General features: G+C 37.2%; 1 protein-coding gene across 1 annotated transcript; it reads left to right on the top strand.

The window, feature by feature from the left end:
- Window positions 1–10,491: 10,491 nt before the first annotated feature.
- mad2l1 (MAD2 mitotic arrest deficient-like 1 (yeast)) lies at window positions 10,492–15,132 on the top strand. The gene is made up of 5 exons (XM_051899820.1): window positions 10,492–10,700; window positions 11,679–11,825; window positions 12,138–12,258; window positions 12,337–12,440; window positions 14,825–15,132. The coding sequence occupies exons 1-5, from the start codon at window positions 10,637–10,639 to the stop codon at window positions 14,995–14,997; spliced, it is 609 nt and encodes a 202-aa protein (XP_051755780.1). The 5' UTR covers window positions 10,492–10,636; the 3' UTR covers window positions 14,998–15,132.
- The last annotated feature ends 613 nt before the right edge of the window (window positions 15,133–15,745 follow it).

The following is a 15,745-nucleotide window of genomic DNA, read 5'->3' on the forward strand; positions in this document are numbered from 1 at the left end:
ATCCATTCGTACTGTTGTCGGAAGTAGCGCAAGTGCATAGAGTATGTCAAAAATAGATGGATACCTATTATTAGGCTTATGCAGGAAGGGCTAAAAGTGCACATCTGCATGGAATATGCCAATATCCAAAGTGAACAGTGGGAGATGACACCCAATTCCAGTCTTTGGCAAAACTTCAGTGTGATTTTAGATAAGATTATCAGAACTATAATAATTTTTCCTCTGCACTGTAACAAGTTAGAGCAGGAAAGAGATGATCTTATCTTTAACAAAGGAAAAGTATGTGTTTCAGACAGAATTCCTAAAGCATTTTTTGCTTTGCAATACCATGGAGCATTCTTTCAAAACAGTACAAATCTGTTTAAAAAAACACTAAGAATAAAGGAACACCTTAAAGATAGTTCACCCAAAACTACACTTTTCACAGTACATATTATTCCAAAGAATTTTTACAGAGAAATATACTAATATCCTCAAAAACTTTCTACGATATTAGTTAGGATGAGAAAGAAACTCTGCAGATGGAGCTCATCTTCTGTGAAATGTAAACAAACGTCCATATGAGGCAAATATAGTTAGAGAATATTTAATAACAGTCTGTTAACAGAGAATGACGTTCATATTTTATTATATGGTGCAGAAAGAAGACAGTCAGAGTTGCATGTGCGCGTTTCTTTTTGACTGCATTAAGGTCCTTTAACTGGTGTGTTTGTGCATTTCTCGCAGTCGCTGAACCCTGAAACACTGACAGGCTTGTGTCCGATGGGATTCCAGAGGTATGTGGTGTGTGTAGCGGTCGGGAGGCCTGTGGGTTTATCCCTTCACACACACTCTCTCAGAGAGATTCATGTCTAGTTAAGGCCTTCGCTCGCAACTGTACACTGTCTATCTAACATGTTATCCAACAGCTGTTTTGCAACATGCAGGGTTGCCAGATATGCACAACAAAACTAGCCCAATGGTCAATCTAATAGCCCGATGTGAGGGCAAATTCTCTGCTGTTTTAGGTTTGGGGTGCCGAAATTGTATGTTCCCGGGCTGGATATCAACTCGTGGAAAATAATAAATGAATTATTCCCTTGAATAAAAACATCTTAAAGGCAGGAGGATTGTTGCTATCACTCCACAAACCTTTCCTCCATTGCATAATTTCACCTAGCAGCAACAACACATCGTCTCTTTCATTTTGCCGTGTTTGAAAGCTGTGTATGGAAGAGCTTCTGTCAACAATGCTTGTCTTTCTGTCGTGACACTGTGAAACACTGCAGACGCGCAGTCGGTTGTCGTCCACTATATGAGATAAAACGACCGATTTTTGCTTCCCAATGTTCATTATCGTTTATGAGTCACTACGACACCCTTTGGATCGTGCCAAAATTATGCTGATACCATGTAGTCTGAAGTGTGAGTAAGTATTAAAAACAGGTGGTAAAAGCAGGTCAGCATATAATGATATTTAATTAAAAAAAAAAAAAAAGTTGTTTTAACCACCTTAAGTTGTGCTGCACGATTCTGGATAAATTGAGAATCATGTTTTTTTACTTCAAATAAAGATCACGATTCTCCCACGATTCTGAACTCACAACTAAACAAAATAACATGTAACTTACTAGAGGTTCTGACAAAATGTTAATTGCTGCAGTCTATTTAAAATGTTTAATTAATCTGAATGAATTATAAAATAAACAGGTTGAGTGAATAATTCAATGACTCACTCATAAAGACTTCACTAGTTTCATTACTGGATGAATCAGTCTTTTTGAACGAATCTCTGAAATGAATGATTCATGACAAACAACAGTCACTTATCACCACCTACTGGTGTAACGATGTAATGATACTATAGGTTTTTGAAGAGTCAGTACTATGTTCCTATTCTGATCGCTACCATAGACAGTACCTGCGTTTCCATTACCCTTCAAATTGCGCAAACTGAAATTGCATATTGCCAAATGGAAAAACGTCAATTTCGCAAAAACTCTCATATATACTCTCATATAGTTTTTATGCTCGCATGAGGTGGTTTTTCAGGCAATTCGAAAAAGGAATATTCCACAAAACTGCAATGGAAACAGTTTTTTTTCGCATTTACAGGTCACCTGGTGTACGTAAAAGTATGTTTGGACAGAAGACAAGACAGAGTTCTTTATTAAACTCATAAAAGACAAAAGAATTATGGGAATACTGGATTCTAAACAACAAAGAAATGTCACAATTTTTCAAGACCTGGAAGCAGATATTAGGGAGAAACACCCAGAAACACCTCATATGTGGCCGCTCCCAAGAGTAAGGGGCTTTCCTTGCCATAAATGCTTGGATAACACGTGTCTCCTTTGATTAAAAAATAGTGGCTAGTGCAGTGGCTGTGAAATACCTAAACCTACATTTTAGGTAATTCCAAAAACCCGTTGCCATGATTTTTGGAATGACTTATCGTGAGAGGAAAAAATTACATTTTAGTCGCATAACATCAGTTAATGGAAACCCTCCATTTCGCAATTGTTTTTTATTGACATTTAGAAAATATTGCAAAAGTTTTGTGCAAATCTGTAATGGAAACCTTTCTAGTGTTTATATCCAAACTATAAACTTTTATCCAGGTATTTCTGTGATAATTTGAATTATTGTAACACAGAAATAATGACTGTGGTTGAAAAGACTTTTGAAGTTGTTTCATATCTAAACATGACGACGGCAGCGTGAACACAGAATCAAATGTTCGCTGTGATTTTGTCAAAGGTTTTTTTTTTTTTCAAAGGTTTAATAAACACGGGCGAATCGTTGTCATGTAGGAATGAGTTTGGTTGGGTGTTTCAATCGAGATTGTGATCTTTTAACGATTAATCGCGCAGCACATAAATCGGGTAGTGACAAAGCATTTTAATACAGTGTGTACTGAACAAAAGTAAATTGGTATCATGTGACTTAGGGGTCATGACCTTTTGGTGGTGTCAGAAGTCAGTCCTTGAAGCCTTTGACTAAATACTTTACCAAGCGACACTTTAATCCTAAAACCTTTAGCTTCAAAGGCTTACCAGCTAAAACTTATAACCTACCCACAAAATCGACCCATAACTGAAATCAAGTAAAGATCACAGAAGCTTAACCCTAATAAAATACCAGAATGCCAGGTGCTATAGGTGACCAGAAAACCACAACATATGGATAACCCAAGTACCATGACTCCCCTTGCATCCCATGTGGACATTACTGTCTCAGTGGACATATCCAGCTCCACTTACTGTGCTTCTCAATCCCCCGAGGGAGGAATCCGTTCCCTCCCCCTCAGCCTCACAGAGAGCCTGTTGTGCCTCTTCAACATGCTGCTATTGCTCAATCTATGTGTTTTTAGGTTTCAATTAAGAGTATAAAAGCAGGGAGAAGCTTTGTAAACAGAGGCAGCAGAACAGGAGGTTTCTTCAATGTTAGTAGAACTACACTGCACTTATATCTTGAATAAGCGGTATATGACAGACAGACGGGTCTCGAGAGGTATGTGTTTGAGTACTTCACCACAGCTGAAAAAACTGTTGCTTTCCGCTCCGGCACGTGGCATATGTCAAAGACAGCCCGATGAGGTCCCCTCGCTTTTACAAGATGCAAAGTGTGCAGAAAGAAAGCTCACTATTTATAACAGAACTGTGGCTAGTTGGTGTTGTAATCAGGCCTGAGATTAGATGAATGAGCGCTATGTAGTCATACAGTAGCCTTCTTTCAGCTGGTTTTTAAAAGATCTGTTTGGCTTCTTATTGGATGCCGAGTCACGGACTGTCGGTCGGACGATTTGTTGTGTAACTCAAACTTTTACCTGCTATTTAGAAGAGCAACTTGACAAACTAATGTGCTCTTTTTCTTTTAATAACATATGAAAATTACATTTATACACACCCAGGAGAAGGTTTGGGCAGTGTTTGTTTGGTAATGTGATGACAGAAATGTAATAACACACCTCTTCTTCACACTGGATGTTAATACTTAAATTTAAGGGTTTGTTCCAATTGGATAAGCAAAGGCGAAAGTGATCCTTACTAATTATTTGATAAAACCTTACAGAAAATGTCATTCTAAATCGATTTGTTTAAATGGACACAGAAACAAATGACCCTGAGAAAGAAAAAATATATATATTTTTTTTCCCTGTATGTTGCTTTAATTTGAGCAAAAGATACTTGCTCTCCATTTAAATTGTTGTCTAGAGATTTCGTCTGCGCTTTTATTTGTAAATGTATGTATTTGATGTGCATTTGAGTTTTCAGATGTGGGTATATGACTGCAGTAGTCAAACAGAGCCGGACGGACATTATATCTGCTCATCTGTAAATGATAAAGAGGCACAGATGTAGCTGAGAAAGACAAATGTAGGCTACTTAACACCCTTCACTGTATGGCAGAACATAACAGATGTTCCAACTGATCTTCACGTCAAATCAAATTGATTTGTATAGTGCTTTTCACACTACGCATCGTTTTAACACAGCTTTACAGAACGTCATGTTACATCATGTCCTGATGCTAATCAGAGATTTGTCCTAAACAACCACGACAATTCTGTTTTAGCTGGAACAACAACAACATACAAAGTATAACAATGATAATCTCAGATACTGATTATATGCTTACTTTAAAATAAAAGTGTCTAATGTGAGTTTGAACATCATTCTGCGTGACCTTTATAGACGCTGAAAGCGATAAATTAAACAAAACAAGAACGTTCAGACTGTGAACAAACAAGTGTATTCTATCACAAAGATTGTTTCAGTCGCTCAGTATGTATTTTTAGTTTATGAAATTGATTATGTATTCATCCATTTGCTCGCCAGTGCAGTGGCTGCAGAGAGACTCCGCCCACACGCTCTTCTGATTGGCTGTGATTTTTGATTGATTTTGTCGTGTCTCATAGTCGTATCATCTGGTGTGAACAGTCAAACCAACGCTATCTCACGACCAATTCGTACATATTTTATGAGGTGGCTAATTCGTACGATTTATCTAAACCCCAGTGACGGGTGGGTTTAAGGGTAGATTATTTTACTTAATAATGCTCTTGCTGCCAATTTGGACATGTTTGGACCTATTAAAACACGCAATATCTCTTTCGTACATACAGCTCCCTGCTATAATGACAATTTGCGTTCAGAGAAGGTGGAATGTCGCAAACTGAAACGTAAATGGCGTGGTTCTGGCTTGTCAGTTTTTTTGGGGGCCAATATAAAGCAGAAATTGACACTGCAAGGTCTTCATATTTTTCTCAGATTATTGACAATAATCATAACAACCCTAGGCAGCTTTTTCACATTATTAACAGTCTATTGAAAGTAGATGGTTCGAATACCCAAACTGCGTCAGTTCAGACTTGCAATGATTTTCTTAAATTCTTCAGTTTTAAAAAATTGATAACGTTCGCAAAGATATTCTTAGTTCTTTTAGACCTCATGTTTCTACGGTTAATCTACCAAGTTTTTCCTGTACACCCTTCTCTAATTTTTCCTTAGTCACCTCGTATGAAAGCTTCCACTTGCATACTTGATCCCCTGCCTTCTAGTTTATTTAAATCCTGTTTTGGTTACTTGTGCCCTGTTGTTCTTACAATAATAAATGACTCCTTGGCTACTGGTGTTGTGCCAACAGCACTTAAAACTGCTGCTGTCACTCCATATTAAAAAAGCAAAATAGTGATTCGAACAATCTCAGTAACTTTGGTTCAATTTCTCATCTTCCATTTATTGCTAAAATTTTAGAGGGTGTTATTTCGTCTCAATTACACAACCATTTAACGGTCAATAATCAGTTTGAGCCCCTTCAATCTGGGTTTAGGAAACTGCACAGCACTGAAACAGCCCTGGTTAATGATTTACTGTTAGCTTCTGATTCTGGCGCTCTCTCGATTCACATTTTACTCAATCTTAGTTCAGCCTTTGACACTGTTGACCACATGCTTTTGCTAAATAGACTGAAACAGTTTTTGGTGTATCTGCCCTAGATTGGTTTAGGTCATATTTTACAGGTCGCACTCAATTTGTTTTTATGGATGGTTTTAGATCTGATGTGGACCCTGTTTGTACTGGTGTCCCACAGGGCTCAGTTCTTGGTCCCCTGCTTTTCAGCATTTATATTTATCCTCTCGGTCAGCTTTTAAGATCCCTTAATCTCAGCTACCACTTCTATGCTGATGATACTCAGATTTATATACATTCTCAACCTGGTCAATTTGTGGATGTCCCTCATCTTTCCAACTGTCTGAGATTAAGTTGTGGATGTCTAAAATTTTTCTCTGTCTGAATAGCTCTAAAACTGAAGTTATGCTTCTTGGCTCTCCCCACCAACTGCGAAATGCTGCTTCTATAGATCTTTCAGTTGATGGTGTTGCCCTAGAGCTACACAGTAAACTAAAAAATCTTGGTGTTATCTTTGACAGCACTCTATCATTCGAACCTTTTGTCCAGAACACGGTAAAGACCTCATTTTTTCATCTTAGAAATATTGCACATATTCGGCCTATGTTGTCCTTTTCTGTTGCTAGAAAATTTATTAATTCTTTTGTTTTCTCACGAATTGATTACTGCAATGCTCTCCTTGTTGGAGTGTCCAAATCCTCTCTTAACAAATGCAGAATTCAGCAGCTAGAATTTTAACTGGGGCTAGGGCTGGCGACCATATAACTCCTGTTTTGAAGACGTTGCACTGGCTTCCTGTTAAATACCGTATAGATTTTAAAATCCTAATGCTTACAGGCATTTCAACGTAGGCTCCAAAACTGTGGAACTTTCTCCCAATTGCCATTAGGGATACTAATTCTTTAGCTGTTTTTAAAACTTTGCTCAAAACATTCTTTTTCAGGAAAGCTTTTATTTGATTAGTTTTTTGTTGTATTTTTTTGTGATTTATTTCTTGTTGAATTGTATAATATATTGTCTTATATTGTTGTGTTTTTCTTTTATGTAAGCTTTCATGGAAAGTTTGCAACTTTTAAAGGCGCTATACAAAATAAATGTATTATTATTATAAATGGAAATACATTTTCTTTGCATAAGGGTGTCCGTAGTACATGAAATTTGTCCTTTCTTGCAACTGAGCGCTTGACTTTTTTTTAGCTTTAAGCTAGTTTTTAGGTCCTATAGTTTTTAAGTCTTAAGACTAGTTCTAGTCTGAGTCTATCCTTCATAAAAGAGTGTTTGTAGACAGTTTCAAACTCAAAATCTAGAGGCAGTTTATAGAGGCAACAGTAGATGCTCTGGAACTTGTCATGTATGAAAATACAGCTGCACATCTGTGGGAGTGAAGGGGATAATGGAGGCAGGAAGCCGGCAGATGACGTGCGACAGATGATTGGGGTCGTATTTCAGCGTTGCACAGCAGTATATATGGATAAACATCCGTTGCTAAGTGGTAAAAAGCTGCAAGAAATGTGACACAATTCCTCAGGCCTTGTGCAGTGCCCATTTACAGTGTTCTTTCTATTGCATAAAGCTTCACTTGAATGCCGAATTGTTAAAATTAGGCAAAGGCTAACATGGACGGACAGGTAGTGTGACATGACCTTACTGTAATAACTGTAATATTAAATTAACTGTTTGTACTTTCGTGCAGTAAGCAGTTTTGGGTCGGCACTTGATGCAAGGTCTCTTGAGGCTGAACAGAAGAAATGAACTGAAGAAGAAGGAGATTTACACCTCAAATAAGGCGGAGCCTCAGAGCCACACCCACCTATTACATCATCGCCACGGACCAATGATAGTTCAGAGCTGTTTTTACCAGCTTAGGCAACATTTTTGGACTCCTGAAAAAAACTCTAAACAAACTTCGTTTTGGCTTAATTTCGAAATGACGTCACACCAGTTCAATAAGACATTAAGAATGGTGCTACTGTCATGGTCATGTTTAGTTCTCTGTCTTGTTTAATTTTAGCCTTAGGGCAAGTTTACACGACAACGATCCACAATTTTGCCTGTGCATTTTTTGAGTACAGACGACACCGTTGTCAAAACGATCCCCGTTCACACGGATCCGCAAGAACGACTGAAAATGCTGTATTCTGCTGGCAGGCCAGTAGATGGCGACCTAATTTTGTAAAGAAATACTATGCACCTATAGACTGAATGATGTCACCGTTTTCACAAATTCACTTTTTTGTAGTATATACGGAGACGATAATGGTATCATTTTACAAATCTTGCACTTTGAAACCTGATTTCAAAAGTTTGCGTTTTCAGGCCCCCCAAAATGCCGTTTTCGTGTACATGAATGGTCAAAACGCATAAAAAGTTTTACATTTTTAGTTGAAAACGGTGTCGTGTAAACGCACCCTTACTCTTCATTGTCTGTTTGCCTGAATTCTAGTTCTTTCATTTAATTACCACAGTCCCTGATCAGTCACACCTGTTCCCTGTTCTGTTGATTACCATGTGTATTTAAACCTTCGTTCTTCCTCTGTTCATTTTTTTTAGTTAATGTTACGTGCTATAGTGTGTATTTCTTTATGGTTCCAGGTGTTAATTAAATGTTATTTAATAAATACCGTATCACGCCACGGATCTTTGTTTGGATTATCGCTACTGCTAACCCGTGACAGCTATGTTTAAAACAGGAGGGACTATTTCCTCCTCAAAGGCTCTTCCAATCATGATATATTGTCTTGTTTGTTTACCAGAGCGGGCCAACACTTGTTTCATCTTTCTCTATCTGCCGGAGACAGATCCTGTGTTATTTTCAGGTTGTTATTCTTGAGATGGATATATCCCTAGCAGCCTGCTAGACAGCATTGTGTTGAGAGGTAAATTGGACGATGACTCCTCTGGGCTTGTTGTCGACCCAGGCGATGAACGGACAGCTGTAAATGTGCCTTTAGCTTCTGGCAAGATTCTTGCAAAGATGGATGATCTTACCTCGAACATCTTCTCTCTCCCTTTCAGGGACTCCAGAAAATCTCAAATTCCACTGACGTGAATAAGCCTCCAGGTGTATAAGCCCTCTTAGCCATGCTCCACCTCGTCAATTTTGACTGTTAAGTCTTTAACTTTGCCACTCATGAAGTCAATAACATCATTCACTCCACAAATTTGGCTAGTGTTTTTTCACTGATTGTTTCTTTCACACTTCTACACACGGAATGATTTCTTCTGAGCTGGTGTTGATTTAAATAGTCATGCATAGTCCCTGCTTCCCATTTTATCAGTCAGTGCAGCTGTCAGACAGATGTATTCTAGAACAAAAAATGAAATTTAAAAGTATTTGAAATTCAAAGTCGACGCGTCTGCCTTGGAATGGTTAACATGACGCTGTTTATCACTCACACAAACAAATTAATGAATTTTCATCTAAAATTTTTGTGCAGTGCTATGGCTGTAAAAACCACAGAGCTGTAAATTCCAGGCGAATTGGTATAACCTAATGTGCTGATTTGTGTTTTTATGTACAACTCAATAAGCAATATCCACTTGCGTACTTATCACATTAAAGGTTCTTTAATGAATCTTTTGATTCGAATCAGTGGTTTGGAGCGTGTATCAAACTGCCAACTGCCAAAGACTTCAGTAAACGAGGTTTCATTACGTCATAAGTGTTTCGAAACGTTTAGAAATTTCAATGGTTTACATGACTTAGGCAGTTTGATACACGCTCTGACCCATTGATTCAAAACAAAAGATTCGTAAAGCTTCGAAGCTTCATGAAGCAGTGTTTTGAAATCGCCCATCACTAGATATTGTTGAGTCGTTATACAAAAAGTATTCTCGCCGCTTCATAACATTAAGGTTGAACCACTGTACTCACATGAACTGTCTTTGGGCATTTGAAAGTGTTAATTATCTTGCTGTCAATGCAGGCCTCACTGAGCCATCGGATTTCATCAAAAATATCTTAATTTGTGTTCTGAAGATGAACGAAGGTCTTACGGGTGTGGAACGACATGAGGGTGAGTAATTAATGACAGAATTTTCATTTTTGGGTGAACTAACCCTTTAATTATAAACTAAATGGTGTGAAAATCATCTGCTAATGCCTAAGGCAGATATATTCAAACATGTGAATAGGTTGCAGTACAGTCAACTTTGCTCTCGAGTGGTCACGGGCCGTATTTGACCGTTCCATTATGGCGGACGGACACTAATGAGGCATCTATACATCTATGATGAGAGCGTCGTCTTTGTTAATCTTAAGTCTTTGCCAATACCCTACACAATTAAAAGGCACTAAATATCATTTTGTTAAAAAAATAAAAATAGTTCAATAAAACATTCAAATACTGAATAAAAACAGTAAAAGAAGAGAATTATTAAACCCCGCCCATTTTGTTAGATGTTTCAGGATCCTTCCAATTTCACCCTCTTCTTCTGCTTATTATATAATTATCAGCCTTTGTAAATTGTTGATAATATAGTCTGACAATAAAGACATGGTCAAAAGCATTTTGTTGCTAAACTTTAATCGAGATCTGAATTTGTGTGTGTGTGTGTGTGTGTTTTCTGTACGTTGATTCGTGGAACGTGAGCAGTTCCGGTTTGTCATAATGACGCGGCGCTTACGTCAGACGCAGCGTCAAGATTCAAACTGCTCGGCGGTTAAGAAAATAAAAAACAAGCAGCAGCAGCAGCGAGGACTGAAGTTACACTCAAACTAACTAATCTAAACTCAATTCAAGATGTCTAAAACACTGAAGGGAATCACGCTGAAGGGAAGCGCGGAACTTGTTGCTGAATTCTTCTGTAAGTAACGTTACTGGTTTTTGGACAGATTAATGCGTTTCATGGCGTCGTCAGTGTTTGTCGTGTTTACAACAGTAATAGAATTGAAAACGAGTTGAATCCTGAGGTGTCTGCTGGATTCGCCATCGTTAAAGTTGTTCCCTTTTCTCTTTTAATCTCCAATGCGTGGTTTTAAGAGGTGCAGTTCTCCTCATTGTGATCTTTAACCCTGTAAAGCCTGACATATGAAATACGTTAGTCAGAAAAATATATTTAATTGGAACAGTTTATTGGACATTTAGACACAATATCAAATAAATCTAAAAAGAGTTTGCGTATGTGTTTTTTGAAACATCGGGCTTTTATGGTTTATATAGAATGAGAATATGGAGCTGATGCACGAGGAGGAAAAACACCTTTTCCTGAATATTCAGAGGCTCAAACTGAGCAAAAATATGCAATTTGATGCAGATGTTGATATTTATGTGGTCGAAAAGTAAGACCTGTATAACAGTATAGCTGATACTTACATAAAAATGCATATAAATATCATTCGTCACTCGATATCTGCCAATCAAAATGTCTTAGTAAGGTTAAATTTAAATGCTTAGTTTTATGATCAAAACATAATGCAGTACAATGATGATTGAGAGATGAACAAATAAACCTTCCTCAAAAAACCTTATGATCATATTTGATTCTGGTGATTTTTTTCATATATATATATATATATATATGTATATGTACACATATACACATACACGTTATATAGAATGTATACAATGCAGTTTTGATCATTTAGAGGCATTAGAAATTTGCATATCAAATATGATACAGCAGGCTTTATAGGGTTAAAATAATTAAAACAACCATTTTCAGCACCTACAAATCTTACAGAACGACTCATTTGGACAGTGAAATGCATTAGTTATGCAGTGCTGTGTCTTTGTAGTCGTTCCAGAGAATAAATGAAGCCGGTCTTTTGTTTGTGGTCTGCAGCGTTCGGGATCAACAGCATCTTGTACCAGCGAGGGATTTATCCGGCAGAAACCTTCACCAGAGTCACGCAGTACGACATGAGCCTTCACCTGACCACAGACAGCAAGCTGAAGAACTACCTGACCAACGTCATCTCGCAGCTCAAAGGTCCGTTTTCATCCAAACATTGTGGAACCGTTCATTTGTTTCATTAAAGAGTTAGTTCAACCAAAAATGAAAATTGTGAGATTTTGAAGCCCAAAAAAGTGCATCCGTCCATTATAAATATAATCCATATGACTCAGGGGGTAATAAAGGCCTTCTGAAGTGAAGCGATTGTTTTTTGTAAGAAAAATATTCATATTTAAACCTTGATAAACTGTAATCACTAGTTTCTGGTAGATGGCCATACACATCAAGTGTATGAAAAAGTAACTGGGTTTGCTCAGTTCTTCAGCACTGATGGTCCGTTTCTTTCAGAGTGGTTGTTCGATTGCACCGTTCAGAAGCTGGTGGTGGTCATCACATGCCTGGAGACCAACGAGGTGCTGGAGCGATGGCAGTTTGATATCGAGTGTGACAAGACGGCAAAGGAGGGCGGGTACGTGATCACAGCCATGAACAATGTTCATTAATGTTCACATGACCAATGTCACCAATGAAGAACTGTGTGTTCCAGAGCACCGAGAGAGAAGTCCATAAAAGCCATCCAGGAGGAAATCCGCTCCGTTATCCGACAGATCACCGCCACCGTCACCTTCTTGCCGTTGTTAGAAACTGCCTGTAAGTAAACTACACGTGTGACTGACACAACATGGACGATAACTATAATGATAAAGATATACTTCTAAATCATTTTTAATATAAAAGCACAGCAGCTACAACAATAATGGTGCGTTCAAGTCATGTCGGAAAGATCGTGTTTGAGTTGAACACACATGAACGCCTCCTCACAGTTGTAAATGGGCCGTTCTACAGAACTGCTGCTGCTGTCCCACAACCAAAAACACATTTAAAAAGCATTCAAGTATTTCAGGTGTTTACTAAGATCCTTCTATTATCTGTTGAATCACACAAATAATATTTAAAATATCAGTAAGCTTAATATATATAAAATCATCATTTATTGGGTCCTTTCAATTGGGAGGTGTCTGTCCTGAACCCCTAAATTTCAACTTGTGAAAATTATATTGAAATAATTTTTGCAGTTTTTCCATTGCTGTTTTAAATATCTTTATGATTTTTTTTTTTTTTTTTTAAAGTTCAAAAAAGTATTTATTTTATATTTTCTTTGTAAATCATGAAACATGATGTAAAAATGTGTCCCGCATTTTCACGTCACTACCGAAACAGTGTGTGTTTTAGTCCATTGTCTGAGACTGATTTTAACACATTTCTACATTTCTGATCAGGAAATATTCCTGTGTTCCTCCCTCTCATCGCCTCTTTCACAGTAGATAGGTCCATCATTCTGAGTTAAATGTGTTCAGAAGTCTGAAAATCTGTGTGGAACTTTAAGGAACGTCACTAACAAACACCTTTTTCTGCAATTAAGCAAACTTTTTTGGGTGTTATTCCATAAAATGTAGTTTTCATGTGTGTAACTGTTCAGAACTGTGCTAGCTAACCATGTGCTGATTAGCATCTTTTAGCTAGGCTCAAAACTATCTAAAATGTCACCACCGAAACTTCACATTTCGGTCATGACTGTTTTGGTAGTGACAAAAGGGAACACATAATCGTTTATTTGGGGGAAATAAAATTTTAGTACAGTTATGTGAATCATTAGTATTTTAGTATGTGAGTTAAAATCCTGTCATGTGATGTGGTCACTACCAACACATTACTGTCACTACTGAAATGTGCAGTCACGACCGAAACATGGGATGTTTTGTCAAAAATAAAGTATATTGAATTATCAGCTAAGATGTTATTATAGTGTTTGGATCAATGTTTATTCAAACTAATGAATCCTTCACTTTGACATCAGTATGATAAACTTTATGACTTTTACAAAGAAAGATTGGATTCAAAATACAACAAATCTCATAAATTACACTTGAAATATTGTTAAAATTGTAACTGTTATTGATTTACTTGTGAGAACTTTTTTTAAAAAAATATATATTTATGAGGTAGATGTAAACAAAATCTTAATAGGTCAATGTGACCCTTCTTATTAAATGATTTATTATTGTGTTTCGGTAGTGACAAATTTGGGGAGATGAAAAATATTCCAAAACTTTCTGAAAATACAATATGAGAATTAACTGCACAATTGCTAGAAATGTGAACCATGGATATTATACAATTTGCATACATACAACATTTGTGGAAAGACTTTTTTTTTTTTTTTTTTTCCCCAAGTTGTTTCAAACTCTGACTTTGAACCAGTTCTGTAGAATGGCACACATACGAGCGGGAAACTCAGGGTTTTCTTTAAGCTGGTGTGGACGCTAATATAGTTCTGGCTCTAATTTCCAGTCACAGTCGCCACAAGATCACCATCATCCTGTGCTATATATTGTTTTATATGAAATGCTTCACTATAGTAGGTGTGACAAGATTTCAGACAAACAACTGTTTTATTAAAAACTTATTTTAGTTTTTGTTTTAATTCTTTAATGAATTGTGTAAATATTGTGCCAATTATTAATTTAACTTCAGCAATTTTGCATATGCCATTCATTGGATTGTAATGAAATACTCTGGTCCCACTTTATATTGGATGTCTTTAACTACTGTGTACTCGCATCAAAAATGAATGGTTCGGTACAGTGTAGTTATTGTGTTGATGTTGTAGCGCTTCATTTTACAGTCCTGTTTCACATGTACACGCTATGTGCTTCTTATAATACCTGGGTACTAGCCCTGAACCTAATATTAACACTTGTAGTTACCTTATATTACTCAGTGCTCTCTTAGAGAAGTACACTGAAAGTGCAAGTACTGTGAAATAAAGCTCTTGTGCTGCTGTTGAGGTGGATACGGGTACGATTAGGACAGGTTTGGTGGTACAGGTAGGGTTAAGGGTGGGTCAACAGTGTAATTATAGATGTAATTACATTGTATCAAATGATTCATATAAATGTTAGTACAGAGTAGTTGAAGAAAAAGTTTTAGACACTTTATATTATTGTGTGAGTAACTTTCGTCATTTATAACAGGCGCCTTCGACCTGCTGATCTACACTGACAAAGATCTGGAGGTGCCGGAGCAGTGGGAGGAGTCTGGGCCTCAACTAATCGACCAATCTGAAGAGGTCCGCTTGCGTTCCTTCACTACTTCTATTCACAAGGTGAACAGTATGGTGGCCTACAAGAGGACAAACTCCATGTGATCGCTCTGTTCTGTGTTTTGTTTTCTGTTACAGTGTTTCGGTCTTCTGTATATATCTATATAAAGCTCATTTCTTATTTGTTGTCATTTTAAAGAATGTATTTCCTAATACAGAAAATAAATGTCTTGTTTCCAAGATTGTATTGTGTGGATTTATTTGTTTCTTTGATAATTTGCAGTATCCTCTAGATGGCGACAAAATCTAAGTTAATAGGGTGAACAGCACAGAGCCCTTCAAGAGCATATTTTGGTCCACGTTTCAGCCCAAGTTTTTCATTACATTTTTTGCATAATTAGTAGTTTTACTACTTTATTATTAGTATTTATACATGATTGTAATGCTGGTTCTATACAGAGATTTTTATTACTGTATAGAATCATCGTTGACAAAATGAACGTACATTTCATGTGATGTTTTAAAATAAATGTGCCAGATCTGTATGAGGATTGAATTGTCGCCCTTGCATTAATTACCTACACTGAAGAGAGCCACAGATAAAGACACTAGCGCCTCAATTATGAAAATCTGGAGCAGGATAAAGGATGTAAATGTGTTTCATCTGAAGCAGGGTGGCACATTCTGCTTTGAGCCTGTCGTTCTTCAGACATCAAAGTCTTGCGTTTCTGATGGTTCAGTTGAAGATCCGAGAAACACCTGCTGGGCTCATCAGTGTGAGAAGAGGCGGAAAACAGCCTTTTTTTTATCTTAGAGTATGTGTGGTGCTATAGACTACTTGTATCACATTTTT

Source organism: Ctenopharyngodon idella, chromosome 7, assembly GCF_019924925.1.
Source record: "Ctenopharyngodon idella isolate HZGC_01 chromosome 7, HZGC01, whole genome shotgun sequence".
In the NCBI taxonomy this organism is placed as follows: Eukaryota; Metazoa; Chordata; class Actinopteri; order Cypriniformes; family Xenocyprididae; genus Ctenopharyngodon; species Ctenopharyngodon idella.